The sequence below is a fragment of the Salmo salar genome, chromosome 23 (genome assembly GCF_965601325.2).
Source record: "Salmo salar chromosome 23, fSalSal1, whole genome shotgun sequence".
In the NCBI taxonomy this organism is placed as follows: domain Eukaryota; kingdom Metazoa; phylum Chordata; class Actinopteri; order Salmoniformes; family Salmonidae; genus Salmo; species Salmo salar.
Window position 1 is genome coordinate 29,888,616 of NC_138313.1, and position 27,724 is coordinate 29,916,339.

The 27,724-nt window shown below is 43.5% G+C and overlaps 1 protein-coding gene across 1 annotated transcript in view; it reads right to left on the bottom strand.

Annotated features, from left to right (window-relative positions):
* Positions 1–948: 948 nt before the first annotated feature.
* Positions 949–27,724, bottom strand: part of LOC106584350 (glypican-5) — a 146,474-nt gene continuing 119,698 nt past the window's right edge. The window contains exon 9 of the mRNA XM_014169563.3: positions 949–5,732. Coding sequence (XP_014025038.3) covers positions 5,530–5,732 — 203 coding nt within the window. The 3' untranslated portion in view covers positions 949–5,529. The remainder of the gene's footprint in view (positions 5,733–27,724) is intronic.

Consider the following 27,724-nt stretch of genomic DNA (forward strand, 5'->3'; position numbering starts at 1 on the left):
GTAGAAAATCCCTTTGTTTGAAAAGGGAATTTTCCCTGATAGTCTCGTCCTACAAGATTCAACTTCCTTTATCAATATTCATATCAATACTGCAAGGGCACTGTCTCATAGTGCAGTGTTTCCTAACTCCAGTCCTCTAGTAAAACCAACAGAACCAGGGTTTGAAGCTGGAGATTCCCATCTCCCTCACTAGCTTTAAGCACCAGCTGTCAGAGCAGCTCACAGATCACTGCACCTGTTCATAGCCCATCTGTATACAGCCCATCTATCTACCACATCCCCATACTGTATTTATTTATTTATTCTGCTCCTTTTGCACCCCAGTATCTCTACTTGCACATCCATCTTTTGCACATCTACCATTCCAGTGTTTAATTGCTATATTGTAATTACTTTGCCACCATGGCCTATTTATTGCCTTAATTCCCTTATTTTACCTAATTTGCACTCACTGTATATAGACTATTTGTTTTCTTTTTTCGACTGTATTATTGACTGTATGTTTTGTTCATTCCATGTGTAACTCTGTGTGTTAACTGCTTTGCTTTATCTTGGCCAGGTCGCAGTTGCAAATGAGAACTTGTTCTCAACTAGCCTACCTGGTTAAATAAAGGTGAAATAAAGAAATATAAAAAAATTGTTGAATCGGGTGTGCTTGTCTGTGGCTACAACAAACATGTGCTGTTGGGGGTACTGGACTGGAGGAAATTAAACACTGTCATAGTTGGTGGGAAAATAATGATATTGTTCACAGATTGACGGTTTGGCTAGGCATGACTATAACAGAAATTAAACATGTGCTTACTCACCACCACACTATCTCAGGAACAGCTTGGCTAAGTACCTTGACAAACACGTTGATCAGTTTGAGGAAAACAAATCAGAGTCTTTCATGCAATCTCACACGATCTCAGTCAAAGAGAGCAAAGAGAGACTGGCACATCATGGTCAGGTTGACTGTTATATGTTTATTAAATGTCCATGCGAGTCTACAGACAAAGGCTCCATCCGTTTAAGATAAAGGGCCAGTCTAGTATATCAGTCCTGTCGCCACTCACATGGCTCTGAACATTTACAGCATTTTAAAGGGGTTGCAAAGCAAGATCACATCATATCATTGACATTGAAAGGAGTATAGAAGCAGTGTAGAAGAAGTGATGAGGTACATTATGTACCACTGGACCTGGCATTCAGAACAACAGGGGAGCCACAGGGTTCATGGCTGTCCAGTATAGCAGAATATTGGACAATCTGTCTCCCAGTAACAGCTCAAAGCCACATGGATAGACATGGAGTTCATGGGGTTGCACCTAAAAAAATACTATATTATAAACTGGGTGGTTCGAGCCCTGAATGCTGATTGGCTGAGAGCCGAGCACGGGTATGACAAAACATTTAATTTTACTGCTCTAATTACGTTGGTAACCAGTTTATAATAGCAATAAGGCACCTCAGGGGTTTGTGGTATATGGCCAATATACCACGGCTACAGGCAGTATCTAGGTACCGCGATATCGGCCCTTAGCCATGGTATATTGGTCATATACCATAAGTATACTTATTGCTTAAGTATACGATGGTATAAATACTATAGTATTCACTGTAGTGTTTTTGCAGACTTTATTGTAGTATTCACTGTAGTATTTACTGTAGTATTTACAGTAAACTATAGTATAGTAAAAGAACTGTAGTAATTAATGTAGTTTTTTGCGGACTGTACTATACTGTAGTATTTACTGTAGTGTTTTTGCGGACATTACTGTAGTATTTACTATAGTGTTTTTGTTTAATTATCTTTAACATAGAAGTGGAGGCTTTCTCCTTCAGGAAACATACTGGAGAAATACTAAAAGAGCACATTTCCCATAACCTGTAGGTAGGTAGGAATGGGGTCTGAATGGATAGTAGGGAACAATTACCTGTAGGGAACACAATATACTGTATAGTCTATAAATGGAATGTAGGTTTCTCATTTATGGGTGGCAAAAATTGCGATATGGGGGAGGGGAATGGGCAGGGTATATGCAAATAAGATACTGTAGTATTTACTATAGTTTAAAAAGGGGTGGTGTTTTTGCGGACATTAATGTAGTATTTACTACAGTGTTTTTTTTGTGGATACTGTAGTATTTACTTTAGTATTTTACAGTGTACTACAACATTCTATAGTAAGTACTACACATAATCGAGGGATACTACAGTGTGTAGTAGTGATGGGGAACAAAATCGATACTGTTACATATCGGGATATTATTTTTGACGATGTATATAGTATCGTTTTCACAATATTGCAGTATTATTTATGCACTAGTTGGCTGTATCTGCACCAAAACTCCAGTGTGTTTCCTTCATAACTTGTTCTCCATCTTCTTTTTAAATAGGGAGCCAATTTGTATTCAGCACTTTTATTTCCATGACTGATGAAACTCATTTTCTCATGGCTCTCTCTTGTCCATCTGCAGCAGATATATGGTAAGCAGTATGTTTGGAACATCGAATTGCAATAAAATCACAGTATCGAATTGCAATACATATAGAATCGTGAGAATTTAAAAAATCGCAATACACATCACATCGGCTAACGTGAAAATATCTAGTGTGTAGTATAGTATTCTACAGTATAATACAGTTTAATATAGAATTCTATAGTGTAGTATTCTTTAGTGAACTGTTGTATTTTTTCATGTGGGGTCTTTATTGAGTTGTAGGCAATTTGTTTATGCAGCTATTATTTCCTTACTAGGCTAGGTTAAACACACTTGCTTATCGGTAAACCTGAAATTTCATGCAGGGTGGAGGTGTTTGCAGCATCCCTTTAAAGTGAGCAACTTCTGTAATAAAAAATGTAACATAAATGAATAAGCATTGTGTGCGACTTCAAATACATACATGTATACACTTGCCCTAATTATAGAGGTGATCTCGATGCAATGGATGCAGGTAAACTAGGATGTCAGTGTGTGGGAACATATTTTCGGGCTTGGGCCAATCAAAATACACGGGCAAGATTATATGCTGAAGTTTATATTTCCACAGCAACAACTCCAATTAAGCCCTTGTCATCCTATCCGTATACAGTACAAACTGTATATTTTCATAAATATGTGTATTTACATTTGTCTAATAGGTCAGTTCTAGTACTGTACAAGCCATTATTACAAGTTTTAAAATGATAGGTAAAGAAACATACAGTGCCGTGAAAAAGTATTTTTCCCCTTTCTATTTGTCTCTACTTTTGCATATTTTTTATAATGAATGTTATCAAATCTTCAACTAAAACGTAATATTAGATCAAGGGAACCTGAGTGAACAAATAACACAACAATTACATACTTATTTCATTTATTTCATAAACAAAGTTATGCAACACCCAATGCCCCTATGTGAAAAAGTAAGGCACGTCATCCCCAAACCATCCCACTACCACCTCTATGCTTGACCATGGGAATGAGGTTCTAACTGTGGAATGCAGTATTTGGTTTTTGCCAGGCATAATGGGAACCATGTCATCCAAAAAGTTATACTTTTAAATCATCTATCCATAGAACATTCTTCCAAGAGTCTTGATATTCATCCAGGTGCTTCCAGGTGCTTTTTACTTGAGTCAACTTTTTGGACGACATGGGTCCTGTTATGCCTGGCAAAAACCAAATACTGCATTCCACACTTAGAACCTCATACCAACTGTCAAGCATGGTGGTGGTAGTGTGATGGTTTGGGGATGCTTTGCTGCCTCAGGACCTGGACGACTTGCCTTAATAGACGGAACCATGAATTCTGCTCTGTATCAGAGAATTCTACAGGAGAATGTTAGGCTATCCATCTGCGAGCTGAAGCTGAAGTGCAGCTGGGTCATTCAGTAAGACAATGATCCAAAACACACAATCAAGTCTACATGAAAATGATTAAAATGCAACAAATGTTAAGTTTTGGAATGGCCTAGTCAAGGTCCAGAGCTAATCCCTATTGAGATGTTGTGGCAGGACTTGAACCGAGCAGTTCATGCTTGAAAACTCACAAATGTCGCTGCGTTAAAGCAGTTCTGCTGTCACAGGATCCAACGAAAGTGGCGCCCCTCCTCGGTTGGGCGGCGCTCGGCGGTCGTCGTCGCCGGCCTATTAGCTGCCACCGATCGTTGTTTCTGTGTCTTTTGGTTTTGTCTGTCTGTTCCGCACCTGTTTTGTGTCTGTCATTAGTGGGGGCTTATTTAGTGTGTGTTTTCAGTTGGGGTTTTGTGCGGGATTGTTTATTGTCCACTCAGGACGGTGGGACGTGATTTGTACATTTTCACTGACAGTTTTGTCAGAAGATTTACCGGGCTGCGCCCCTTGCTTTTTGTGCCGTGTGATAATATTTTTCGTGTTTTATGGGCATGTGTTTTTCCCAGGCAGACTGTATGTAGCGCCCTGTGCCTTACGGCCTTTTGTGTGTGTCGATTTATTAAAAGACACTCACCTCCAGCACCTCTGTCTCCTGCATCTGATTCCGCCTCTACACTAGTCCAAGTCAGTCGTGACATCTGCATGCAATAGTGGGCTAACATTCTTCCACAGCGATGTGAGAGACTGATCAACAACTACAGGAAGAATCTGGTTGCAGTCATTGCAGCTAAAGGTGGCAGAACCAGTTATTGAGTGTAAGGGGGCAATTACCTTTCACACAGGGAAATTGGGTGTTGCATAACTTTGTTAAATAAATAAATAAAATAAGTATACATTTTTTTGTTATTTGTAAACTCAGGTTCCCATATCTAACATTAGGTTTTGGTTGAAGATCAGATAACGTTCAGTATCAAAAATATGCAAAAATAGAGAAAATCAGAAAAGGGCAAAACTTTTTCACGACACTGTACATGTAGACGTAAATATAGGTAATTAAACACACACAAACAAATACACACACATGAATACACAATCTAAGTCCCACATGGGTCCATATAAACATGTATAGTATGCTCGGTGACTATTAACAGGTGGCGTAATCAAATGCAAACTAAGTAACAAATGGAGAGACCCCAGAGAACATGACGGTTGACTTTGCGTGTAGAGAGGTGAGGAGAAATGATGTCTGTTTAGGGCCTGATTACATTCTTCAGTTCAGCACTGTTTGTGAACTTTACTGTTCCTAAATCTAAGGACCACAGGAGAACCACCAGAACCATGGTTGTCCCTACTAGAGAGCAGTGGGATGTGTAGCTGGCCACATCTGATGGTCAACAGACCAGGCAGTCCAGAGAACCAGAGAGGAGGAGGCAGTGAGGAAAAAGCATTGGAGAAGGCAGCAGTGGAGAAGGCAGCAAGGGAGAGAGAGATAGAGAGAGATTTTATTAGACACATCCTACATCGCACAAACACAGCCATGCAGCCCGGCTCCCACTAACAAACAGGGAGCAGCTGAGGGAAAGCAACAGGTTCGCTGGCGAGCTCCTCCTCTTGTCCTTTTTCTCATCCTCCTCTTCCTGCTTTTCCTTCTTGTGAATGCTCCCCACCTCTCATGTGTGCTGAGTCGGGGTGGTTAGCGGAGGGGGTTTCAGAGTGGGTGCCATGGTAACGCCAGGGCAGACAGGAGGATGAGGGTGATGGTGATAGCTGGGTGGGGTGTTGGGGTGTGACCCGCAGCTCTCACAGCTACCTGTGGTGGGGGTTGGGCAGTGGGGACGTGCCATGGGGGCTCCCTGACTGCTGGGCTCTTCCCAAAAGGAACATGAGTGCTGGCCACGTCCACTCTCTCATCTGCAGAGGGAGACAGAGAGAGAAACCAGATAGAGCTGCTGCTGTCAAGACAAAGAGGTAGAGAGGGAAAGAACGAGAAGATGTAGAGATAAAGACAGAGGGAGTGAGGTATCCTAAAACACAAAGACAGACACACACAGCCTTTGGTGCGCAAACACACATACACAAACACACAGCTCTGTTCCAGGAGATCTACAAAACCTTGCACTTGCTACTGACCACTGGCGGTCAGTGCCGTTTATGATGAGGGAGGAAGATATATGTTTTTTTTCATGAGCATGGCCTTATTTCTATTAGAGCGTTTTGGATGACTGTCATTCATATTCCATTCACCCAGTTCAATGTAACGTCGATAGGTTTAGGGTACTACATGATACTCAAATTTCCCTATACCCATCATGAGGTTGCTACAACCTAGCCTATGAAAGAAAGTTTACAACATAAGTGCACACAGGTCGAGAGAGAAATTTGAGATGACAGACAATGACACATGGACAGACAGATATATTTAGTATAGTTTTATCTAGAAAGGGTACATTTTCAATGTTTTCCCATTTTTATTTGTATGAAATTCACTGAGGAGGATGGTCCTCCCCTTCCACCTCTGAGGAGCCTCCACTGCTACTGACAGGTAACACACACAAAACACGAATGTATACAGTAAATACGTGAAAACAACTCTGTCACAGAATAACATTTCTACCAGCATGTCACATGTGCAACCAAAGGAAAAAAAACTCTAGACCACCTTTACTCCACACAGAGAGATGCATACAAAGCTCTCCCCCGCCCTCCATTTGGCAAATCTGACCATAATTCTATCCTCCTGATTCCTTCTTACAAGCAAAAACTAAAGCAGGAAGTACCAGTGACTCGCTCAATATGGAAGTAGTCAGATGACGCGGATGCTACAGTGAGGGAAAAAAGTATTTGATCCCCTGCTGATTTTGTACGTTTGCCCACTGACAAAGAAATGATCAGTCTATAATTTTAATGGTAGGTTTATTTGAACAGTGAGAGACAGAATAACAACAACAAAAATCCAGAAAAACGCATGTCAAAAATGTTATCAATTGATTTGCATTTTAATGAGGGAAATAAGTATTTGATCCCCTCTCAATCAGAAAGATTTCTGGCTCCCAGTGTCTTTTATACAGGTAACGAGCTGAGATTAGGAGCACACTCTTAAAGGGAGTGCTCCTAATCTCAGTTTGTTACCTGTATAAAAGACACCTGTCCACAGAAGCAATCAATCAATCAGATTCCAAACTCTCCACCATGGCCAAGACTAAAGAGCTACAAGACCATCGCCAAGCAGCTTGGTAAGAAGGTGACAACAGTTGGTGCGATTATTCGCAAATGGAAGAAACACAAAAGAACTGTCAATCTCCCTCGGCCTGGGGCTCCATGCAAGATCTCACCTCGTGGAGTTGCAATTATCATGAGAACGGTGAGGAATCAGCCCAGAACTACACGGGAGGATCTTGTCAATGATCTCAAGGCAGCTGGGACCATAGTCACCAAGAAAACAATTGGTAACACACTACGCCGTGAAGGACTGAAATTCTGCAGCGCCCGCAAGGTCCCCCTGCTCAAGAAAGCACATATACATGCCCGTCTGAAGTTTGCCAATGAACATCTGAATGATTCAGAGGACGACTGGGTGAAAGTGTTGTGGTCAGATGAGACCAAAATGGAACTCTGGTATCAACTCAACTCACCGTGTTTGGAGGAGGAGGAATGTTGCATATGACGACAAGAACACCATTCCCACCGTCAAACATGGAGGTGGAAACATTATGCTTTGGGGGTGTTTTTCTGCTAAGGGGACAGGACAACTTCACCGCATCAAAGGGACGATGGACGGGGCCATGTACCGTCAAATCTTGGGTGAGAACCTCCTTCCCTCAGCCAGGGCATTGAAAATGAGTCATGGATGGGTATTCCAGCATGACAATGACCCAAAACCCACGGCCAAGGCAACAAAGGAGTGGCTCAAGAAGAAGCACATTAAGGTCCTGGAGTGGCCTAGCCAGTCTCCAGACCTTAATCCCATAGAAAATCTGTGGAGGGAGCTGAAGGTTCGAGTTGCCAAACGTCAGCCTCGAAACCTTAATGACTTGGAGAAGATCTGCAAAGAGAAGTGGGACAAAATCCCTCCTGAGATGTGTGCAAACCTGGTGGCAAACTACAAGAAACGTCTGACCTCTGTGATTGCCAACAAGGGTTTTCCCACCAAGTACTAAGTCATGTTTTGCAGAGGAGTCAAATACTTATTTCCCTCATTAAAATGCAAATCAATTTATAATATTTTTTACATGCGTTTTTCTGGATTTTTGTTGTTGTTATTCTGTCTCTCACTGTTCAAATAAATCTACCATTAAAATTATAGACTTATCATTTCTTTGTCAGTGGGCAAACGTACAAAATCAGCAGGGTATCAAATACTTTTTTCCCTCACTGTATGCTACAGGACTGTTTTGCTAGCACAGACTGGAATATGTTCCGGGATTTATCCAAGGGCATTGAGGAGTATACCACCTCAGTCATCGGCTTTATCAATAAGTGCATCTACGATGTCGTCCCCACAGTGACCGTAAGTACATATCTCAACCAGAAGCCATGTTGTTGCTTATTTATTTATTTATTTTCTCCCAAATTTTGTGGTATCCAACTGGTAGTTATAGTCTTGTCCCATCACTGAAACTCCTGTGCGGACTCTTGAGAGGAGATCAAGAGTCGTACGTCCTCTGAAACACAACCCAGCCGAGCAACACTGCTTCAAGACACAATGCCGCTTAACCCGGAAGCCAGCCTTTTATGCTCGCTTCGAGGCAAGCAACACTGAAGCATGCATGAGAACGCTCTCGGTAGCCGATTTGAGCAAGACCTTTAATAAGCAGGTAAACATTCACAAAGCCACAGGGCCAGACGGATTACCAGGACGTGTACTCAAAGCATGTGCGGACCAACTGGCAAGTGTCTTCACTGACATGTTCAACCTCTCCCTGACCGAGTCTGCAATACCTACATATTTCAAGCAGACCACCATAGTCCCTGTGCCCAAGAAAGCGAAGGTAACCTGCCTAAATGATTACCGCCCCGTAGCACTCACCTCGGTAGCCATGAAGTGCTTTGAAAGGCTGGTCATAGCTCACATCAACAGTATCCTCCGGATACCCTAGACCCACTCCAATTCGCATACCGCCCCAACAGATCCACAGATGACGCAATCTCAATCGCACTCCACACTACCCTTTCCCACCTGGACAAAATGAACATCTATGTGAGAATGCTGTTCATTGACTACAGCTCAGCGTTTAACACCATAGTGCCCACGAAGCTCATCACTATGCTAAGGACCCTGGGACTAAACACCTCCCTCTGCAACTGGATCCTGGACTTCCTGACGGGCCGCCCCCAAGTGGTAAGGGTAGGCAACAACACGTCTGCCATGCTGGACCTCAACACTGGGGCCCCTCAGAGGTGTGTACTTAGTCCCCTCCTGTACTCCCTGTTCATCCACAACTGCATGGCCAAACACGACTCCAACAGCATCATTAAGTGTGCTGACGACACAACAGTGGTTGGCCTGATAACCGACAACAATGAGACAGCCTATAGGGAGGAGGTCAGACACCTGGCAGTGTGGTGCCAGGTCAACAATGTGAGCAAGACAAAGGAGCGGGTCGAGAGTTTCACGTTCCTTGGTGTCCACATCACCAACGAACTATCACACACCAAGACAGTCATGAAGCATGACAACACCTTTTTCCCTTCAAGAGACTGAAAAGATTTTGCATGGGTCCCCAGATCCTCAAAGATTTACAGCTGCACCATCGAGAGCATCCTGACCGGTTGCATCACTGCCTGGTATGGCAACTGCTCGGCAGCTGACCATAAGGCGCTACAGAGGGTAATGCATATGGCTCAGTACATCACTGGGGCCAAGCTTCCTGCCATCCAGGACCTATATAATAGACGGTGTCAGAGGAAAGCCCATAAAATTGTCAGACTCCAGTCACCCAAGTCATATACTGTTTCCTCTGCTATCGCACAGCAAGCAGTACCAGAATGTCTAGGACCAAACGGCTCCTTAACAGCTTCTACCCCAAAGCCATAAGACTGCTGAACAATTAATCAAATGGCCACCGGACTATTTACATTGACACCCTCCCCCCCTCCACATGTTTTGTACACTGCTGCTACTCGCTGTTTATTATCTATGCAGTCACTTCACACCTACAGTTGAAGTCGGAAGTTTACATACACTTAGGTTGGAGTCATTAAAACCCGTTTTTCAACCACTCCACACATTTCTTGTTAACAAACTATAGTTTTGGCAAGTCGGTTAGGACATCTACTTTGTGCATGTCACAAGTAATTTTTCCAACAATTGTTTACAGACAGATTATTTCCCTTATAATTCACGTTATCACAATTCCAGTGGGTCAGAAGTTTACACACAGTAAGTTGACTGCCTTTAAACAGCTTGGAAAATTCCAGAAAATGATGTGATGGCTTTAGAAGCTTCTGATAGGCTAATTGACATCATTTGAGTCATTTGGAGGTGTACCTGTGGATGTATTTCAAGGCCTATCTTCAAACTCAGTGCCTCTTTGCTTGACATCATGGGAAAATCAAAAGAAATCAGCCAAGACCTCAGAAAAAAAATTGTAGACTTCCACAAGTTTGGATCATCCTTGGGAGCAATTTCCAAACGCCTGAAGGTACCACGTTCATCTGTACAAACAATAGTACGCAAGTATAAATACCATGGGATCACGCAGCCGGTATCCCATGGTGTTTATACATCCACAGGTACACCTCCAAATAATTCAAATGATGAAGAAGGCGTGTTTTGTCTCCTAGAGATGAACGTACTTTGGTGCGAAAAGTGCAAATCAATCCCAGAACAACAGAAAAGGACCTTGTGAAGATGCTGGAGGAAACAGGTACAAAAGTATCTATATCCACAGTAAAACGAGTCCTATATCGACATAACCTGAAATGCCGCTCAGCAAGGAAGAAGCCACTGCTCCAAAACCGCCATAAAAAAGCTAGACTACTGGTTGTAACTGCACATGGGTACAAAGATCGTACTTTTTGGAAGCCGAAGAACACCATCCCAACCGTGAAGCACGGGGGTGGCAGCATCATGTTGTGGGGGTGCTTTGCTGCAGGAGGGACTGGTGCACTTCACAAAATAGATGTCATCATGAGGATGGAAAATTATGTGGATATATTGAAGCAACATCTCAATACATCAGTCAGGAAGTTAAAGCTTGGTCGCAAACGGGTCTTCCAAATGGACAGTGACCCCAAGCATACTTCCAAAGTTGTGGCAAAATGGCTTAAGGACAACAAAGTCAAGATATTGGAGTGGCCATCACAAAGCCCTGACCTCAATCCCATAGAAAATGTGTGGGCAGAACTAAAAAAGCGTGTGTGAGCAAGGAGGCCTACAAACCTGACTCAGTTACACAAGCTCTGTCAGTAGGTATGGGCCAAAATTCGCCCAACTTATTGTGGGAAGCTTGTGGAAGGCTACCTGAAACGTTTGACCCAAGTTAAACAATTTAAAGGCAATGCTACCAAATACTAATTAAGTGTATGCAAACTTCTGACCCACTGGGAATGTGATGAAAGAAATAAAGTTGAAATAATTAATTTTCTCTACTATTACTCTGATATTTCACATTCTTAAACTAAAGTGGTGATCCTAAATGACCTAAGACAGGGAATTTTTACGAGGATTAAATGTCAGGAATTGTGAAAAACTGAGTTTAAATGTATTTGGCTAGGTGTATGTAAACGTCCGACTTCAACTGTAACCTGTACCCACGCACATTGACTCGGTACCGGTACCTCCTGTATATAGCCTCATTATTGTTATTTTATTGTGTTACTTTTTATTATTTTTTACTTTATTTGGTAAATATTTAATATATAATATACTGCTCAAAAAAATAAAGGGAACTCTTAAAAAACACAATGTAACTCCAAGTCAATCACACTTCTGTGAAATCAAACTGTCCACTTAGGAAGCAACACTGATTGACAATAAATTTCACATGCTGTTGTGCAAATGGAATAGACAACAGGTGGAAATTATAGGCAATTAGCAAGACACCCCCAATAAAGGAGTGGTTCTGCAGGTGGTAACCACAGACCACTTCTCAGTTCCTATGCTTCCTGGCTGATGTTTTGGTCACTTTTGAATGCTGGCGGTGCTTTCACTCTAGTGGTAGCATGAGACGGAGTCTACAACTCACACAAGTGGCTCAGGTAGTGCAGCTCATCCAGGATGGCACATCAATGCGAGCTGTGGCAAGAAGGTTTGCTGTGTCTGTCAGCGTAGTGTCCAGAGCATGGAGGCGCTACCAGGAGACAGGCCAGTACATCAGGAGATGTGGAGGAGGCCGTAGGAGGGCAACAACCCAGCAGCTGGACCGCTACCTCCGCCTTTGTGCAAGGAGGAGCAGGAGGAGCACTGCCAGAGCCCTGCAAAATGACCTCCAGCAGGCCACAAATGTACATGTGTCTGCTCAAATGGTCAGAAACAGACTCCATGAGGGTGGTATGAGGGTTGTGCTTACAGCCCAACACCGTGCAGGACGTTTGGCATTTGCCAGAGAACACCAAGATTGGCGCCCTGTGCTCTTCACAGATGAAAGCAGGTTCACACTGAGCACATGTGACAGACGTGACAGTCTGGAGATGCCGTGGAGAATGTTCTGCTGCCTGCAACATCCTCCAGCATGACCGGTTTGGCGGTGGGTCAGTCATGGTGTGGGGTGGCATTTCTTTGGGGGGCCGCACAGCCCTCCATGTGCTCGCCAGAGGTAGCCTGACTGCCATTAGGTACCGAGATGAGATCCTCAGACCCCTTGTGAGACCATATGCTGGTGCGGTTGGCCCTGGGTTCCTCCTAATGCAAGGCAATGCTAGACCTCATGTGGCTGGAGTGTGTCAGCAGTTCCTGCAAGAGGAAGGCATTGATGCTATGGACTGGCCCGCCTGTTTCCCAGACCTGAATCCAATTGAGCACATCTGGGACATCATGTCTCGCTCCATCCACCAACGCCACGTTGCACCACAGACTGTCCAGGAGTTGGCGGATGCTTTAGTCCAGGTCTGGGAGGAGATCCCTCAGGAGACCATCCGCCACCTCATCAGGAGCATGCCCAGGCGTTGTAGGGAGGTCATACAGGCACGTGGAGGCCACACACACTACTGCGCCTCATTTTGACTTGTTTTAAGGACATTACATCAAAGTTGGATCAGCCTGTAGTGTGGTTTTCCACTTTAATTTTGAGTGTGACTCCAAATCCAGACCTCCATGGGTTGATAAATTGGATTTCCATTGATTATTTTTGTGTGATTTTGTTGTCAGCACATTCAACTATGTAAAGATAAAAGTATTTAATAAGATTATTTCATTCATTCAGATCTAGGATGTGTTATTTTAGTGTTCCCTTTATTTTTTTGAGCAGTGTATATAAGGTCTTGTAAGTAAGCATTTCACAGTGGTCTACACTTGTTGTATTCTGCACATGTGAGAAATAAAGTTTCATTTGATTTGACTTAACTGGGTTTCATCCATTCTGTGGGTTTTTCACCCCAGAGAGCTGGGGAGGCTTAGCTATGAATCAATAACAAGCTGTGATGAGTAAATCACTGAGACAGGAGGGGGAATGATAGCGGTATGTAGTAAATGTAATGGCAAGTAACAACATAAACCTGACGTCACTAACAGCTGATGGCCTCATAGGATGAATTAAACACAGATTCACAGACACCCAAGCTCCTGTGTGTGTATGTATAGTAAGCAAGAACACACATACATACATAGTAATTAGATAAACATTTGCATATGCCTACTGCTTTTGGTCGGATGGCCGTCCACACTGTCATTAACTCCCCTCCGTATTTATTTGGACAGTTAAGCTAAAAAATAAATGTTCTGTTTGGATTTGAGATTAAATGTTTCATGAGATGACGGTACAGAATTTCACCTTTTATTTTAGGATATTTTCATATAGTATCTGTATTACCGTTTAGAAATGAATGCACTTTATATAGTTAGTCCTCCCATTTGAAGAAGTCATAAATATTTGGACTAATTAACCTGTAGTGTAGTAGTAAAAATTTTAGTATTTGGTCCCGTATTCCTAGCACACAATGACTACATCAAGCTTGTGACTCTACAAACTTGTTGGATGCATTTGCAATTTGGTTTGGATGTGTTTCAGATTTATTTTGCCCAATAAGAAAGGTGAATAATGTTTTGTGTCATTTTGAAGTCACTTTTATTGTAAATAACAATAGAATATGTTTAACACTTCCACATTAATGTGGATGCTACCATTATAATGGATAATCATGAATTAATCATGAATAATGATGAGTGAGAAAGTTAGAGGCACAAAGATCATACCCCCCAAAACATGCTAACCTCCCGTTATTGGTAATACACTATAAGTGCATTTGTCCAAATACTTATGACTTCTTCAAATGGGGGGACTAGATACATAAAGTGATTTCATTTCTAAAAGGTAAAACAGATATGTATGAAAATACCATCCAATAAAAGGTGACATTCTGTTGTCACCTCATATAATTTGTTTTATCTCAAATACAAAATGCTGGAGTTTAGAGAGAAATTAAAACATTTTAGCTTCACTGTCCAAATAAATACAGAGGGGAGTGTACATACACACACACATGTGCGTGCGAGCGAGCATGAGGTAAGTTTTCTTCAGTGTGTAGATAGTTTATCTCCTTGTCCAGGCGAGGCACTCAGTAGGAGCTGGCTGGCTTGGTTTGTCCTCAGGGAGAGTTGTTACGTGGTCCCAGCAGATACACAGCAGATGTCTGGAAAACACACTCCAGGTTCTCCTCTCCTGCTCAATGGCACTATGCGTGTGTGTTTGTATGTGTGTGTGTATGTGAGAGAGAAAGAGTAGCGAGACAGTGAAAGAGGAGCGAGGGAGAGGCAGAGAGAGAGAATGTGTCCATGCGTGTCTGTCTGTCTGTGCGTGCCTGCCCTCCCACCCATCTGTGTGCGCGCCTGTGCTGGTGTCTGCTGGCATGCATTTCACTCCCTGACAAAACCTCTCCCTGCTCCCAGGAGTGTTGGCTGAGCTATATTAGTGGATTAAGACAGTACAGGCCGAGGGGAGAAACAGACACACCTGCTGAGCCTGAAACTCAATTCCCCAGTTACAATGGCCATTGTGCTCACAGTACAATAGACAAAGGAGCACTTTATCTCCCAACGCAATGAGGTGAGCTGTTTATGCTCACTATAAAAAGAAACAGATTAATATCGGAGATGAACTAACCCCCCCCCCCCCATAGGCCTATTGACTATATCGACTGTGTTGGCGGGATGTGAGCATCGATATGTGTTTGCTAGGATATTTACAGATGTATTGGTGAATGTGAATCTGTGCATGAGAAAATCAGTGTAAGTCCACAACAGATGATTTAATAGCGCCAGAATGTTTACTGTCTCTCTGCATCTGTCCTGGATTTCATACTATCGCAGTCACTGGCTGTGAGGAAACTTCTATTCTCTGGAGAGTCAGGCTCATTCTCATTCAATCTGGGGCACTGGGACTAGCAGCACAAACACACCTGTGTGTGTGTGTGTGTGTGTGTGTGTGTGTGTGTGTGTGTGTGTGTGTGTGTGTGTGTGTGTGTGTGTGTGTGTGTGTGTGTGTGTGTGTGTGTGTGTGTGTGTGTGTGTGTCTAGAGGTCAGCGGTAATTGAGAGGGTTTAGGGAGGAGGACATGACAGAGGATAGTGGTAGAGCTGGTGGTAACGGGGCACTAAGCCTTGTGCCTACCCTGTTTACATGCCCTGCAGCACTGCTGTCTCCTAGCAACAGCCTCAGAACATGTCACTGTTGATCGAGTGGAGACACACAGCCCTTTGGTGAGTGATGAGCAACACCCAGAGAGACTCCCCATGCTAATGGAGCCTTTTTACCTTTTCTCAGGAAGAGGTTAATGTGTTGGTGTGTGTGTGTGTGTGTGTGTGTGTGTGTGTGTGTGTGTGTGTGTGTGTGTGTGTGTGTGTGTGTGTGTGTGTGTGTGTGTGTGTGTGTGTGTGTGTTTTTGCATGTGTGTATGTTTGTGTGACGTTGCCATTTCCAGGAATCTTCAGTACCAAGCTCCATCGGGATAATATCCGTAATTACTCTAAAATCGTCTGCCTACGTGGCCACATCTGTGTCTATGTGCAAGTATATACAGTGACTGAGATGTGGCTTTATATGTGAAGTGTAAATGAGTGCGTTTATACATATGTGAATGTGACATGCTATGAATATTTGATGTTAATGTGTGTAGTTACAGAGTATACTGTAGGAATTAGTATGGCCCAGTTACTACAACAGGCTGCTCCACTACATTGTGAAGTGGTAGTAGTGAGACACAGTCAGGGACACTGTCAGGTTTGATGTTTGCATCCTGTATGGTGGCCAGACTGCATGTCTGATAGAGACGTAAGCTCCTACAGATCTGGTCTGAGGATAGTGAGTCCCTCAGCTCTGCCTGCTTTCAGCTTGGTCATGGTGGCAGTGGGAGGGGGGGGAGTCATGGTGGCAGTGTGGGGGGGGGGGGGGGGGGTTCTATGGGGTCCTCCGGTGGCCCTCGAGCATAGTGACGGCAAATAAATCACCCAGCCGGTAGACATCGCCGTGACAACCCAGAGGAATTCGCCCAGCGAGCGGAGCCAGACAGGGTGAAATATGGAGGAGATCTCAGGGCCAGCTGCAGATGGCTGCCTCCCTGCGTGCCTCTTTGCCTCCCTCCCTGCCTGCCAAAACCTCTCCCTGCTCCCTGCTCCCAGGAGTGCCTCTTTGCCTCCCTCCCTCCCTGTCTGCCTACCTCCCTCCGTCTCTCCCTACCTGCCTCTCTGCCTGGCTTCAGCAGAGCGCGTCGCTTCATCTCTCACATAGACATGTTGATGAAAAGAGGAACACCACTCTACATCAGGGGTGCTGTTTGTCACAATATTCTCCTGACTGCTGAGCTCCTGTCATAACTACAGGCCATTCCTCATGGTCTCTGGCTGAATGGAAATACACTGTATGCTCTTTCCATGACATAGACTGACCAGGTGAATCCAGGTGAAAGCTCTGATCCCTTCATGTCACTTGTTAAATCCACTTCAATCAGTGTAGATGAAGGGGAAGAGACAGGTTAACGAATGATTTTTAAGCCTTGAGACAACTGAGTCATGGATTGTGTATGTGTGCCATTCAGAGGGTGAATGGGCAAGACAAAATATTTAAATGCCTTTGAATGGGGTATGGTAGTAGGTGCCAGGCGCAACGGTTTGAGTGTGTCAAGAACTATAACGCTGCTGGGTTTTTCACACTCAACAGTTTCCTGTGTGTATCAAGAATGGTCCACCACCCAAAGGACATCCAGTCAACTTGACACAACTGTGGGAAGCATTGGAGTCAGCATGGGCCAGCATCCCTATGGAATGCTTTTGGCACCTTGTAGAGTCCATGCCCTGACGAATTGAGGCTGTTCTGAGGGCAAAAGGGGGTGCAACTCAATATTAGGAAGGTGTTCCTAATGTTTTGTACACTCAGTGTATATTTTACAGTATTATAATCAGGTGGTGTCCCGTTTCGTCTGGACTGCCCTTCAGTGGATACAGTAACAGTTGTGTAACACACAGCTCTTTGACAAAGCAAGAATCCTAAGTATGGTAAATAGGGGAACACAATACTGCATTGTGCATCTGTTTGCCCAAAAACAACGGCTTTGGCAGGGCAGGAATGTTGAACATGCTTTGATGCCGTTAAGACAAAGAAAAGACATAGTGTGTGCCACTCTTAAGCATATGAGAGAGTGAATCATGCTTCAGTGTCACGCTATACCAAGGCCACAGCCACCATTGAGCAAGGAACACAAGACAACGTTCCGTCTGTGGGTGGGACATTATTAAGAAGTGAGATCAGAAATGTGGAGCTGAGAATGGGAAAAGGTACATACTGTATAAGAAGTCTGGACCATGAAGTGACACAGTGCCTGGCCAATGGTCAAAGTAGCAAACTGTAACCATGCATTTAAAGAGGAAGAGAAGGAGGAAAACAGGAAGTGAGAAAGGGACCGAGAAGACAGATGGAGCTGGACAGAGATTGAGGACGAGAGAGATCGAGAGGGGGAGGAAGAGTGGAAACTAACAAATGAGCTCAAATGCCGACAGATGACTAGTACAGCCCCCACCCTCCACCCTCCAACCCTGTCTGCTCTGTCAATCATCCCCATATCAAGAGCCTAAGGACGGCTCATTTTCTCACCTTTAGTGACAGCTAATGGGAGAATTCACTCAGCCCTGTGCTGTGTGACTGCATGCAGGTATGTCTGGGAGATGCCCTGTGACAACAAACAGGGGATGCAGCATGTCAGGATTCAGAATGGCTGAGGGGAGGTCACCTTAATTATAGTTTACCATGCTGATGCACCCCTTTGATGTGGAAAACCAGGAAAACTCCAGTCTTATAATTATCCTTACAGTACGTACACATACCAGGAAATAAGATATGGGCTGGTGTTTCACTGTGTGACACATGCAAACAGTGGTCTGAGCTCCTGCCAGAGACCTGTCTGGTACCGCAGCCTCCTTTGTTCTGTGTCTGTTTAAGACTGCTAATAGATACAGTATATGAGGAGGGTGGATTGAGGTGTGGACTGTGAAGGGATGAAAGATACAGTGAGAGAAGCAAGGGGTTTTCCATAGACTTGTTAGACATAGACAGACATAACTTGTCAAGTACTCAACACATGGAAAATTCAGATATGGCATTCCTGAGATTCTTGGATGCAGTACTAATACTCAGATTGCACATAGTGTACAGTCCTAGAGATTCTCTCATTACATCCTCTACATGTAAAGTGTTGGTCCCATGTTTCATGAGCTGAAATAAAAGATCCCAGAAATGTTCCATACACACAAAAAGCGTATTTCTCTCAGATTTTGTGCACAAATTTGCTTACATCTGTGTTAGTGAGCATTTCTCCTTTGCCAAGATAATCCATCCACCTGACAGGTGTGGCATATCAAGAAGCTGATTAAACAACATGATCATTACACAGGTGCACCTTGTGCTGGGGACAATGAAAGGCCACTCTAAAATGTGTGTGCATTTGACATGCTGACTGCAGGAATTTCCACCAGAGCTAATGCCAGAGAATTTATGTTAATTTCTCTACCATAAGCAGCCTCCAACGTCGTTTTAGAGATTTTTACCGTACGTCTAATCGGCCTCATAACCGCAGACCACGTGTATGGCAACGTGTGGGCGAGTGGTTTGCTGATGTCAATGTTATCAACAGAGTGCCCCATGGTGGCGGTGCAGTTATGGTATGGGCAGGCATAAGCTACAGGCAACAAACACAATTGCATTTTATCAATGGCAATTTGAATGCACAGAGAGATACCGTGGCAAAATGTCACCCATTGAGCATGTTTGGGATGCTCTGGATCGACACGTACGACAGCGTGTTCCAGTTTCCTCCAATATACAGCAACTTTGCACAACCATTGAAGTGGAGTGGGACAACATTCCACAGGCCACAATCAACAGCCTGATCAACTCTATGCAAAGGAGATGTGTCGCGCTGCATGAGGCAAATGGTGGTCACACAAGATAGAGACTGGTTTTCTGATCCATGCCCTCCCTTTTTTTGAAGGTATCTGTGACCAACATATGCTTATCTGTATTCCCTGTTATGTGAAATCCATAGTAGGGCCTAATAAATGTATTTCAATTGACTGATTTCCTTATATGAACCGTAACTCAGTGAAATCTTTGAAATTGTTGCATGTTGCGTTTATATTTTTGTTCAGTATACATAGTTGAGGCTGTACCACAGGAGAACAGAAAAAACGCACACACTGTACACCAACATTTACCCACTGATGTGATGCGACCTTGAGTGGGGCTGGAGGGGGGCGGGGGTGTAAAAGTATCCCTGTATTTCCAGTTGAATCAGTAATGAGCATTTCATTACCTTGGCCAATATCCCCTAGAGAGGACTGGCTACACCAACAAAGACCTGAGGCAGAAACTGTCCTGATTGTACACAGCTAGGCTAGCAGACACAACAGACTCTCTCTCTCTCTCTCTCTCTCTCTCTCTCTCTCTCTCTCTCTCTCTCTCTCTCTCTCTCTCTCTCTCTCTCTCTCTCTCTCTCTCTCTCTCTCTCTCTCAAAAATTCATGGGGCTTTCTTGGCATGGGAAACATATGTTTACACTGCCAAAGCAAGTGAAATAGATAGTAAACAAAAGTGAAATAAGCAATAAAAAATTAACAGTAAACCTTACTCACTAAAGGGAAAATAAATAAACATAAATATGGGTTGTATTTCCAAGGGTGTTTGTTCTACACTGGTTACCCTTTTCTTGTGGCAACAGGTCAGATATGGGTGTCAAAATGTGATTAGTTTTCGAATTCTTTGTGGGTCTGTGTAATCTAATATGTGTCTCTAATATGTGTCTCAAATATGGTCATACATAGGGCAGGAAGTTAGGAAGTGCAGCTCCGTTTCCACCTGTCTCAATAGCAAGGCTATGCTCACTGAGTCTGTACATAGTCAAATCTTTAGTTAATTGTGCTTCAGTCATAGTGGTCAGGTATTCTGCCACTGTGTACTCTCTGTTTAGGGCCAAATAGCATTCTAGATTGCTCAGTTCTTTTGTTAATTCTTTCCAATGTGTCAAGTAATTATCTTTTTGTTTTCTCATGATTTGGTTAAGTCTAATTGTGTTGCTGTCCTGGGACTCTGTGGGCTTTGTTTGTGTTTGTAAAAAGAGCCCCAGGACCAGCTTGCTTAGGGGACTCTTCTCCAGGAAGGTTTGGGAATCACTTCCTTTTAGGTTGTTGTACAATTTAACAGCTCTTTTCTGGATTTTGATCATTAACGGGTATGGGCCTAATTCTGCTCTGCATGCATTATTTGGTGTTTTATGTTGTACACAGAGGATATTTGTGCAGAATTCTGCATGCAGTCTCAATTTGGTGTTTGTCCCATTTAGTGAATTCTTGGTTGGTGAGCGGACCTCAGACCTCACAACCATAAAGGACAATGGGTTCTATAACTGGTTCAAGTATTCTTTAACAGATCCTAATTGGTATGTCAAATTTAATGTTCCTTTGGATGGCATAGAAGGCCCTTCTTGCCTTCTCTCAGATCGTTCACAGCTTTATGGAAGTTGCCTGTAGCGCTGATGTTTAGGCCAAGGTATGTATAGTTTTTTGTGTGCTCTAGGGCAAGTATTCCCAAACTGGGGTACGCACAATGCCGTCGGGGGTACGCCAAATAAAAATGTTATTCACATAAATATATATGTATAATTTAACTTAAAAATTCATTTAAAAAATCGCATTTTCAAACAGTCCATTTATATTTTCCAACGGGGCTATACATTTGGGTGAGGCTTTTTTCTCGCCTGAGTAGCCTCGTTTCACTGCCAAAAATAAAACTAAACCATCTAGTGTTCAGCGAAATAACAACACAATGTCAAATACAGGTAGCCTAGACAAATAATTAACATCCAATCACATTAACTGTTATTCTCTCGCAGGAATTCCACTAATGATCCGTATGTAGCCAAACGTAGCTGATGCTCATTCCATTTGCTCAAAAATAGAGACACATACCAGCTCTACTGGTAGCACTGCTACTACTAGCAGTACTACACCTGCACCTGTCAACGACACAAGTTGTTCTGCTTCCACGAGCACATCCAATACTAGCATCAGTAATTCTACATTTGTTGTTAGCCCAGCTAGCATGGACACTGACAGTTGTGAATCTGATGCAGCCGACGAGCTACTGCCCCCTTACCCGGGAAAGCACCGAACAACAGACCGGGAAGTTGGATCACCGAAGAGGCGCAAATATGATGAGAACTACATTGATTTGGGGTTCACTTCCACGGAACCCAAACCGGCTGCACACGTGCGCCATCGTGTGCCATCGTGCATAAATGTATTTTGTCCCCCCACACCAAACACGATCACGACACGCAGGTTATAATATCAAAACAAACTCTGAACCAATTATATTAATTTTGGGAAAGGTCGAAAAGCATTAAACATTTATGGCAATTTAGCTAGTTAGCTTGCACTTGCTAGCTAATTTGTCCTATTTAGCTAGCTTGCTGTTGCTAGCTAATTTGTCCTGGGATATAAACATTGAGTTGTTATTTTACTTGAAATGCACAAGGTCCTCTACTCCGCCAATTAATCCACACATAAAACGGTCAACCGAATCGTTTCTAGTCATCTCTCTTCCTTCCAGGCTTTTTCTTCTCTTGACTTTATATTGCGATTGGCAATGTTACCGCCACTGACCTCGTTTGTGTTTCAGTCACCCATGTGGGTATAACCAATGAGGAGATGGCACGTGGGTACCTGCTTCTATAAACCAATGAGGAGATGGGAGAGGCAGGACTTGCAGCGCAATCTGCGTCACAAATAGAACTGACTTCTATTTTAGCCCTTGGCAACGCAAACGCTCGTTGGCACACCCGAGCAGTGTGGGTGCAATGATTGAATAATATAGATTTGAAAATGTATTTTGCAAGTGTAGTCAGACTGTAACACTACTGTTCAAAAGTTTGGGGCCACTTAGAAATGTCCTTGTTTCTGAAAAAAAAAACACATAAAATAAAATCAAATTGATCAGAAATACAGTGTAGACATTGTTAATGTTGTAAATGACTATTATATCTGGAAACGGCAGATTTTTTATTAAATATCTACATAGGCGTACAGAGGCCAATTATCAGCAACCATCACTCCTGTGTTTCAATGGCACGTTGTGTTAGATGTGAAGAGGTGACTCCGGGATGCTGGCCTTCTAGGCAGAGTTGCAAAGAAAAAGCCATATCACAGACTGGCCAATATAAAGAAATGATGAAGATGGGCAAAAGAACACAGACACTGGACAGAGGAACTCTCTGCCTAGAAGGCCAGCATCCCAGAGTCACCTATTCACTGTTGACGATGAGACTGGTGTTTTGCGGGTACTATTTAATGAAGCTGCCAGTTGAGGACTTGTGAGGCATCTGTTTCTCAACTAGACACTCTAATGTACTTGTCCTCTTGCTCAGTTGTGCACCGGGGCCTCCCACTCCTCTTTCTATTCTGGTTAGAGCCAGTTTGCGCTCTTCTCTGACGGGAGTAGTACACAGCATTGTATGAGATCGTCAGTTTCTTGGCAATTTCTTGCATGAAATAGCCTTAATTTCTCAGAACAAGAATAGACTGACACGTTTCGGAAGAAAGTTCTTGGTTTCTGGCCCTGTAATCATACCCACAAATGCTGATGCTCCAGATACTCAACTAGTCTAAAGAAGGCCAGTTTTATTGCTTCTTTAATCAGAACAACAGTTTTCAGCTGTGCTAACATAATTGCAAAGGGGTTTTCTAATGATCAATTAACCTTTTCAAATGATTAACTTGGATTAGCTAACACAACGTGCCATTGTAACACAGGAGTGATGGTTGCTGATAATGGGCCTCTGTCTATGTAGATATTCCATAAAAAATCTGTCGTTACTAGAACAGAGTGGCTAGAACAGGCAAGCCCCATACTATCATGGAGGACTTAATTCTTCCTGCTGCCGCAGATATGGCTGGGAAAATGCTGGGGGAAAAGGCCAAAAAAACTATACAGACAATGCCTTCATCAAACATCACTGTTTCATCACTGTTTCACGATGCATCAGTGACATGGCAGGAGATGTTTTGAAATGTTTTGAAACAATTACTGCTTCGCATACAAGCCAGTGAATTCTATGCGTTACAGCTGAATTTGTCAGCAGACATGGCGGGCCTGGCACAGCTCCTGGTATATGTCCGTTACGTTTATGGGGGGTCAATTAAGGAAGACATCGTCTTCTGCAAACCACTGGAAACCAGGACAACAGGAGAGGATATTTTTAAAGTACTGGACAGCTTCAAATGGACTTTGGTGGTCAAGATATGTTGGTATCTGTACTGATGGATATGTTGGTATCTGTACTGATGGCGCAAAAGCCATGACAGGGAGACATAGTGGAGTGGTAACTAGCGTGCAAGCAGTTGCTCCCGATGCCACTTGGCTACACTGCAGCATCCACCGAGAGGCTCTTGCTGCCAAGGGAATGCCTGACAGCTTGAAAGACGTTTTGGATACTACAGTGAAAATGATTAACTTTGTTTAAGCAAGGCCCCTGAACTCTTTTCTTTACTGACCCATAATTTTCACTTGTCTGCCCGCTTGCATGATGACGAGCTTCTCACACAACTGGCCTATCTGGGTGATGTTTTTTCTCGTCTGAGTGATCTGAATCTAGGATTACAGGGACTCTCCGCAACTATATTCAATGTGCAGGACAAAATTGAGGCAATGATTAAGAAGTTGGAGCTCTTCTCTGTCTGCATTAACAAGGACAACACACAGGTCGTTCCATCATTGTATGATTTTTTTATGTGCAAATATAGCGAAGCACCTGAGTAAGTTGGGTGCGCAATTACGCAGGTACTTTCCAGAAACGGATGACACAAACAACTGGATTCGTTATCCCTTTCATGCCCTGCCTCCAGTCCACTTACCGATATCTGTACAAGAGAGCCTCATTGAAATTGCAACAAGCGGTTCTGTGGAAATGTAATTTAATCAGAAGCCACTGACATATTTCTGGATTGGTCTGCGCTCAGAATATCCTGCCTTGGCAAATCGCGCTGTTAAAACACTGATGCCCTTTGCAACCACATACCTATGTGAGAGTGGATTCTTGGCCCTCACTAGCATGAAAACTAAATACAGGCACACACTGTGTGTGGTAAATGATGTAAGACTGAGACTCTCTCCAATACAACCCAACATTGCAGAGTTATGTGGATCCCATCATAAGCCCCCCCCCCAAATCCAGATATCTGATGTTCTGAAAGAGCTGCAAAATCTGGACCCCTACAAATCAGCCGGGCTAGACAATCTGGACCCTCTCTTTCTAAACCTTTCTGATGAAATTGTTGCAACCCCTATTACTAGCCTGTTCAACCTCTCTTTCGTATCATCTGAGATTCCCAAAGATTGGAAAGCGGCCGCGGTCATCCCCCTCTTCAAAGGGGGTGACACTCTTGACCCAAACTGCTACAGACCTATATCTATCCTACCCTGTCTTTCTAAGGTCTTCGAAAGCCAAGTTAACAAACAGATTACCGACCATTTAGAATCCCACCGTACCTTCTCCGCTATGCAATCTGGTTTCAGAGCTGGTCATGGGTGCACCTCAGCCACGCTCAAGGTCCTAAACGACATCATAACCGCCATCGATAAGAGACATTACTGTGCAGCCGTATTCATTGACCTGGCCAAGGCTTTCGACTCTGTCAATCACCACATTCTTATTGGCAGACTCGACAGCCTTGGTTTCTCAAATGATTGCCTCGCCTGGTTCACCAACTACTTCTCTGATAGAGTTCAGTGTGTCAAATCGGAGGGCCTGTTGTCCGGACCTCTATGGGGGTGCCACAGGGTTCAATTCTCGGGGCCGACTCTCTTCTCTGTATACATCAATGATGTTGCTCTTGCTGCTGGTGATTCTCGGATCCACCTCTACGCAGACGACACCATTCTGTATACCTCTGGCCTCTATTTGGACACTAACCTCCAGACGAGCTTCAATGCCATACAACTCTCCTTCTGTGGCCTCCAACTGCTCTTAAATGCAAGTAAAACTAAATGCATGCTATTCAATCGATCACTGCCCGCACCTGCCCGCCCGTTCAGCATCACTACTCTGGACGGCTCTGACTTATAATACGTGGACAACTACAAATACCTAGGTGTCTGGTTAGACTGTAAACTCTCCATCCAGACTCACATTAAGCATCTCCAATCCAAAATTAAATCTAGAATTGGCTTCCTATATCGCAAAACAAAGCATCCTTCACTCATGCTGCCAAACATACCCTCGTAAAACTGACCATCCTACCGATCCTCGACTTCGGCGATGTCATCTATAAAATAGCCTCCAACACTCAACAAATTGGATGCAGTCTATCACAGTGCCATCCATTTTGTCACCAAAGCCCCATACACTCCCCTTCGCTGCGACCTGTACACTCTCGTTGGTTGGCCCTCGCATAATACTCGTCGCCAAACACACTGGCTACAGGTTATCTACAAGTCTCTGCTAGGTAAAGCCCCACCTTATCTCAGCTCACTGGTCACCATAGCAGCACCCACCCGTAGCACGCGCTCCAGCAGGTATATCTCACTGGTCACCCCCAAAGCCAATTCCTCCTTTGGTCGCCTTTCCTTCCAGTTCTGGAATGAACTGCAAAAATGACTGAAGCTGGAGACTCATATCTCCCTCACTAGCTTTAAGAACCAGCTGTCAGAGTAGCTCACAGATCACTGCACCTGTACCTAGCCCATGTGTAAACAGCCCATCTATCTACCTCATCCCCTTACTGTATTTATTTTATTTATCTTGCTCCTTTGCACCCCAGTATCTCTACTTGCACATTCATCTTCTGCACATCTACCATTCCAGTGTTTAACCTCTATGGGCTAGGTGGGATGCTTGCGTCCCACCTACTCAACAGCCAGTGTAATCCCGTGGCGCGTTATTCAAATACCTCAAAAATGCAAAAACTTCAATTTTTCAAACATATGACTATTTTACACCATTTTAAAGACAAGACTCTCGTTAATCTAACCACAATGTCCGATTTCAAAAAGGCTTTACAACGAAAGCAAAACATTAGATTATGTCAGCAGAGTACCCAGCCAGAAATAATCAGACACCCATTTTTCAAGCTAGCATATAATGTCACATAAACCCAAACCACAGCTAAATGCAGCACTAACCTTTGATGATCTTCATCAGATGACAACCCTAGGACATTATGTTATACAATACATGCATGTTTTGTTCAATCAAGTTCATATTTATATCAAAAACCAGCTTTTTACATTAGCATGTGACTAGCATGTGACTAGCATTCCCACCGAACACTTCCGGTGAATTTACTAAATTACTCACGATAAACGTTCACAAAAAACATAACAATTATTTTAAGAATTATAGATACAGAACTCCTCTATGCACTCGATATGTCCGATTTTAAAATAGCTTTTCGGTGAAAGCACATTTTGCAATATTCTCAGTAGATAGCCCGGCATCACAGGGCTAGCTATTTAGACACCCAGCAAGTTTAGCCTTCACCAAACTCCGATTTACTATTAGAAAAGTTTGATTACCTTTGGTGTTCTTCGTCAGAATGCACTCCCAGGACTGCTACTTCGTGCGTTCAAGACACAATCTGAAAGGGTAAATAAGGGTGGCGAGCATGGCGCATTTCGTGACAAAAAAATTCTAAATATTCCATTACCGTACTTCGAAGCATGTCAACCGCTGTTTAAAATCAATTTTTATGCCATTTTTCTCGTAAAAAAGCGATACTATTCCGACCGGGAAAGCCTGTATACGTACAAAGAGAGAGAAAATAAATACATCTCGTGCCCTCGTGCACGAGCGTGAGTCTCAGAGTACTCTGACCAGCCACTATCCAAACACGATAATGTGTTTCAGCCCGAGGCTCCCTCGATATCATTCAGCTTTTTCCCGGGTTCTGAGAGCCTATGGGAGCCGTAGGAAATGTCACGTTACGGCAAAGATCCTCAGTCTTCAATAAAAAGAGCCAAGATGAACAACAACTTGTCAGAGAGGGCGCTTCCTGTTTGGAATCTTCTCAGGTTCTTGCCTGCCATATGAGTTCTGTTATACTCACAGACACCATTCAAACAGTTTTAGAAACTTTAGGGTGTTTTCTATCCAAAGCCAATAATTATATGCATATTCTAGTTACTGGGCAGGAGTAGTAACCAGATTAAATCGGGTACGTTTATTATCCGGCCGTGTCAATACGGGACTATAAAAAGTTTGGGAACCACTGCTC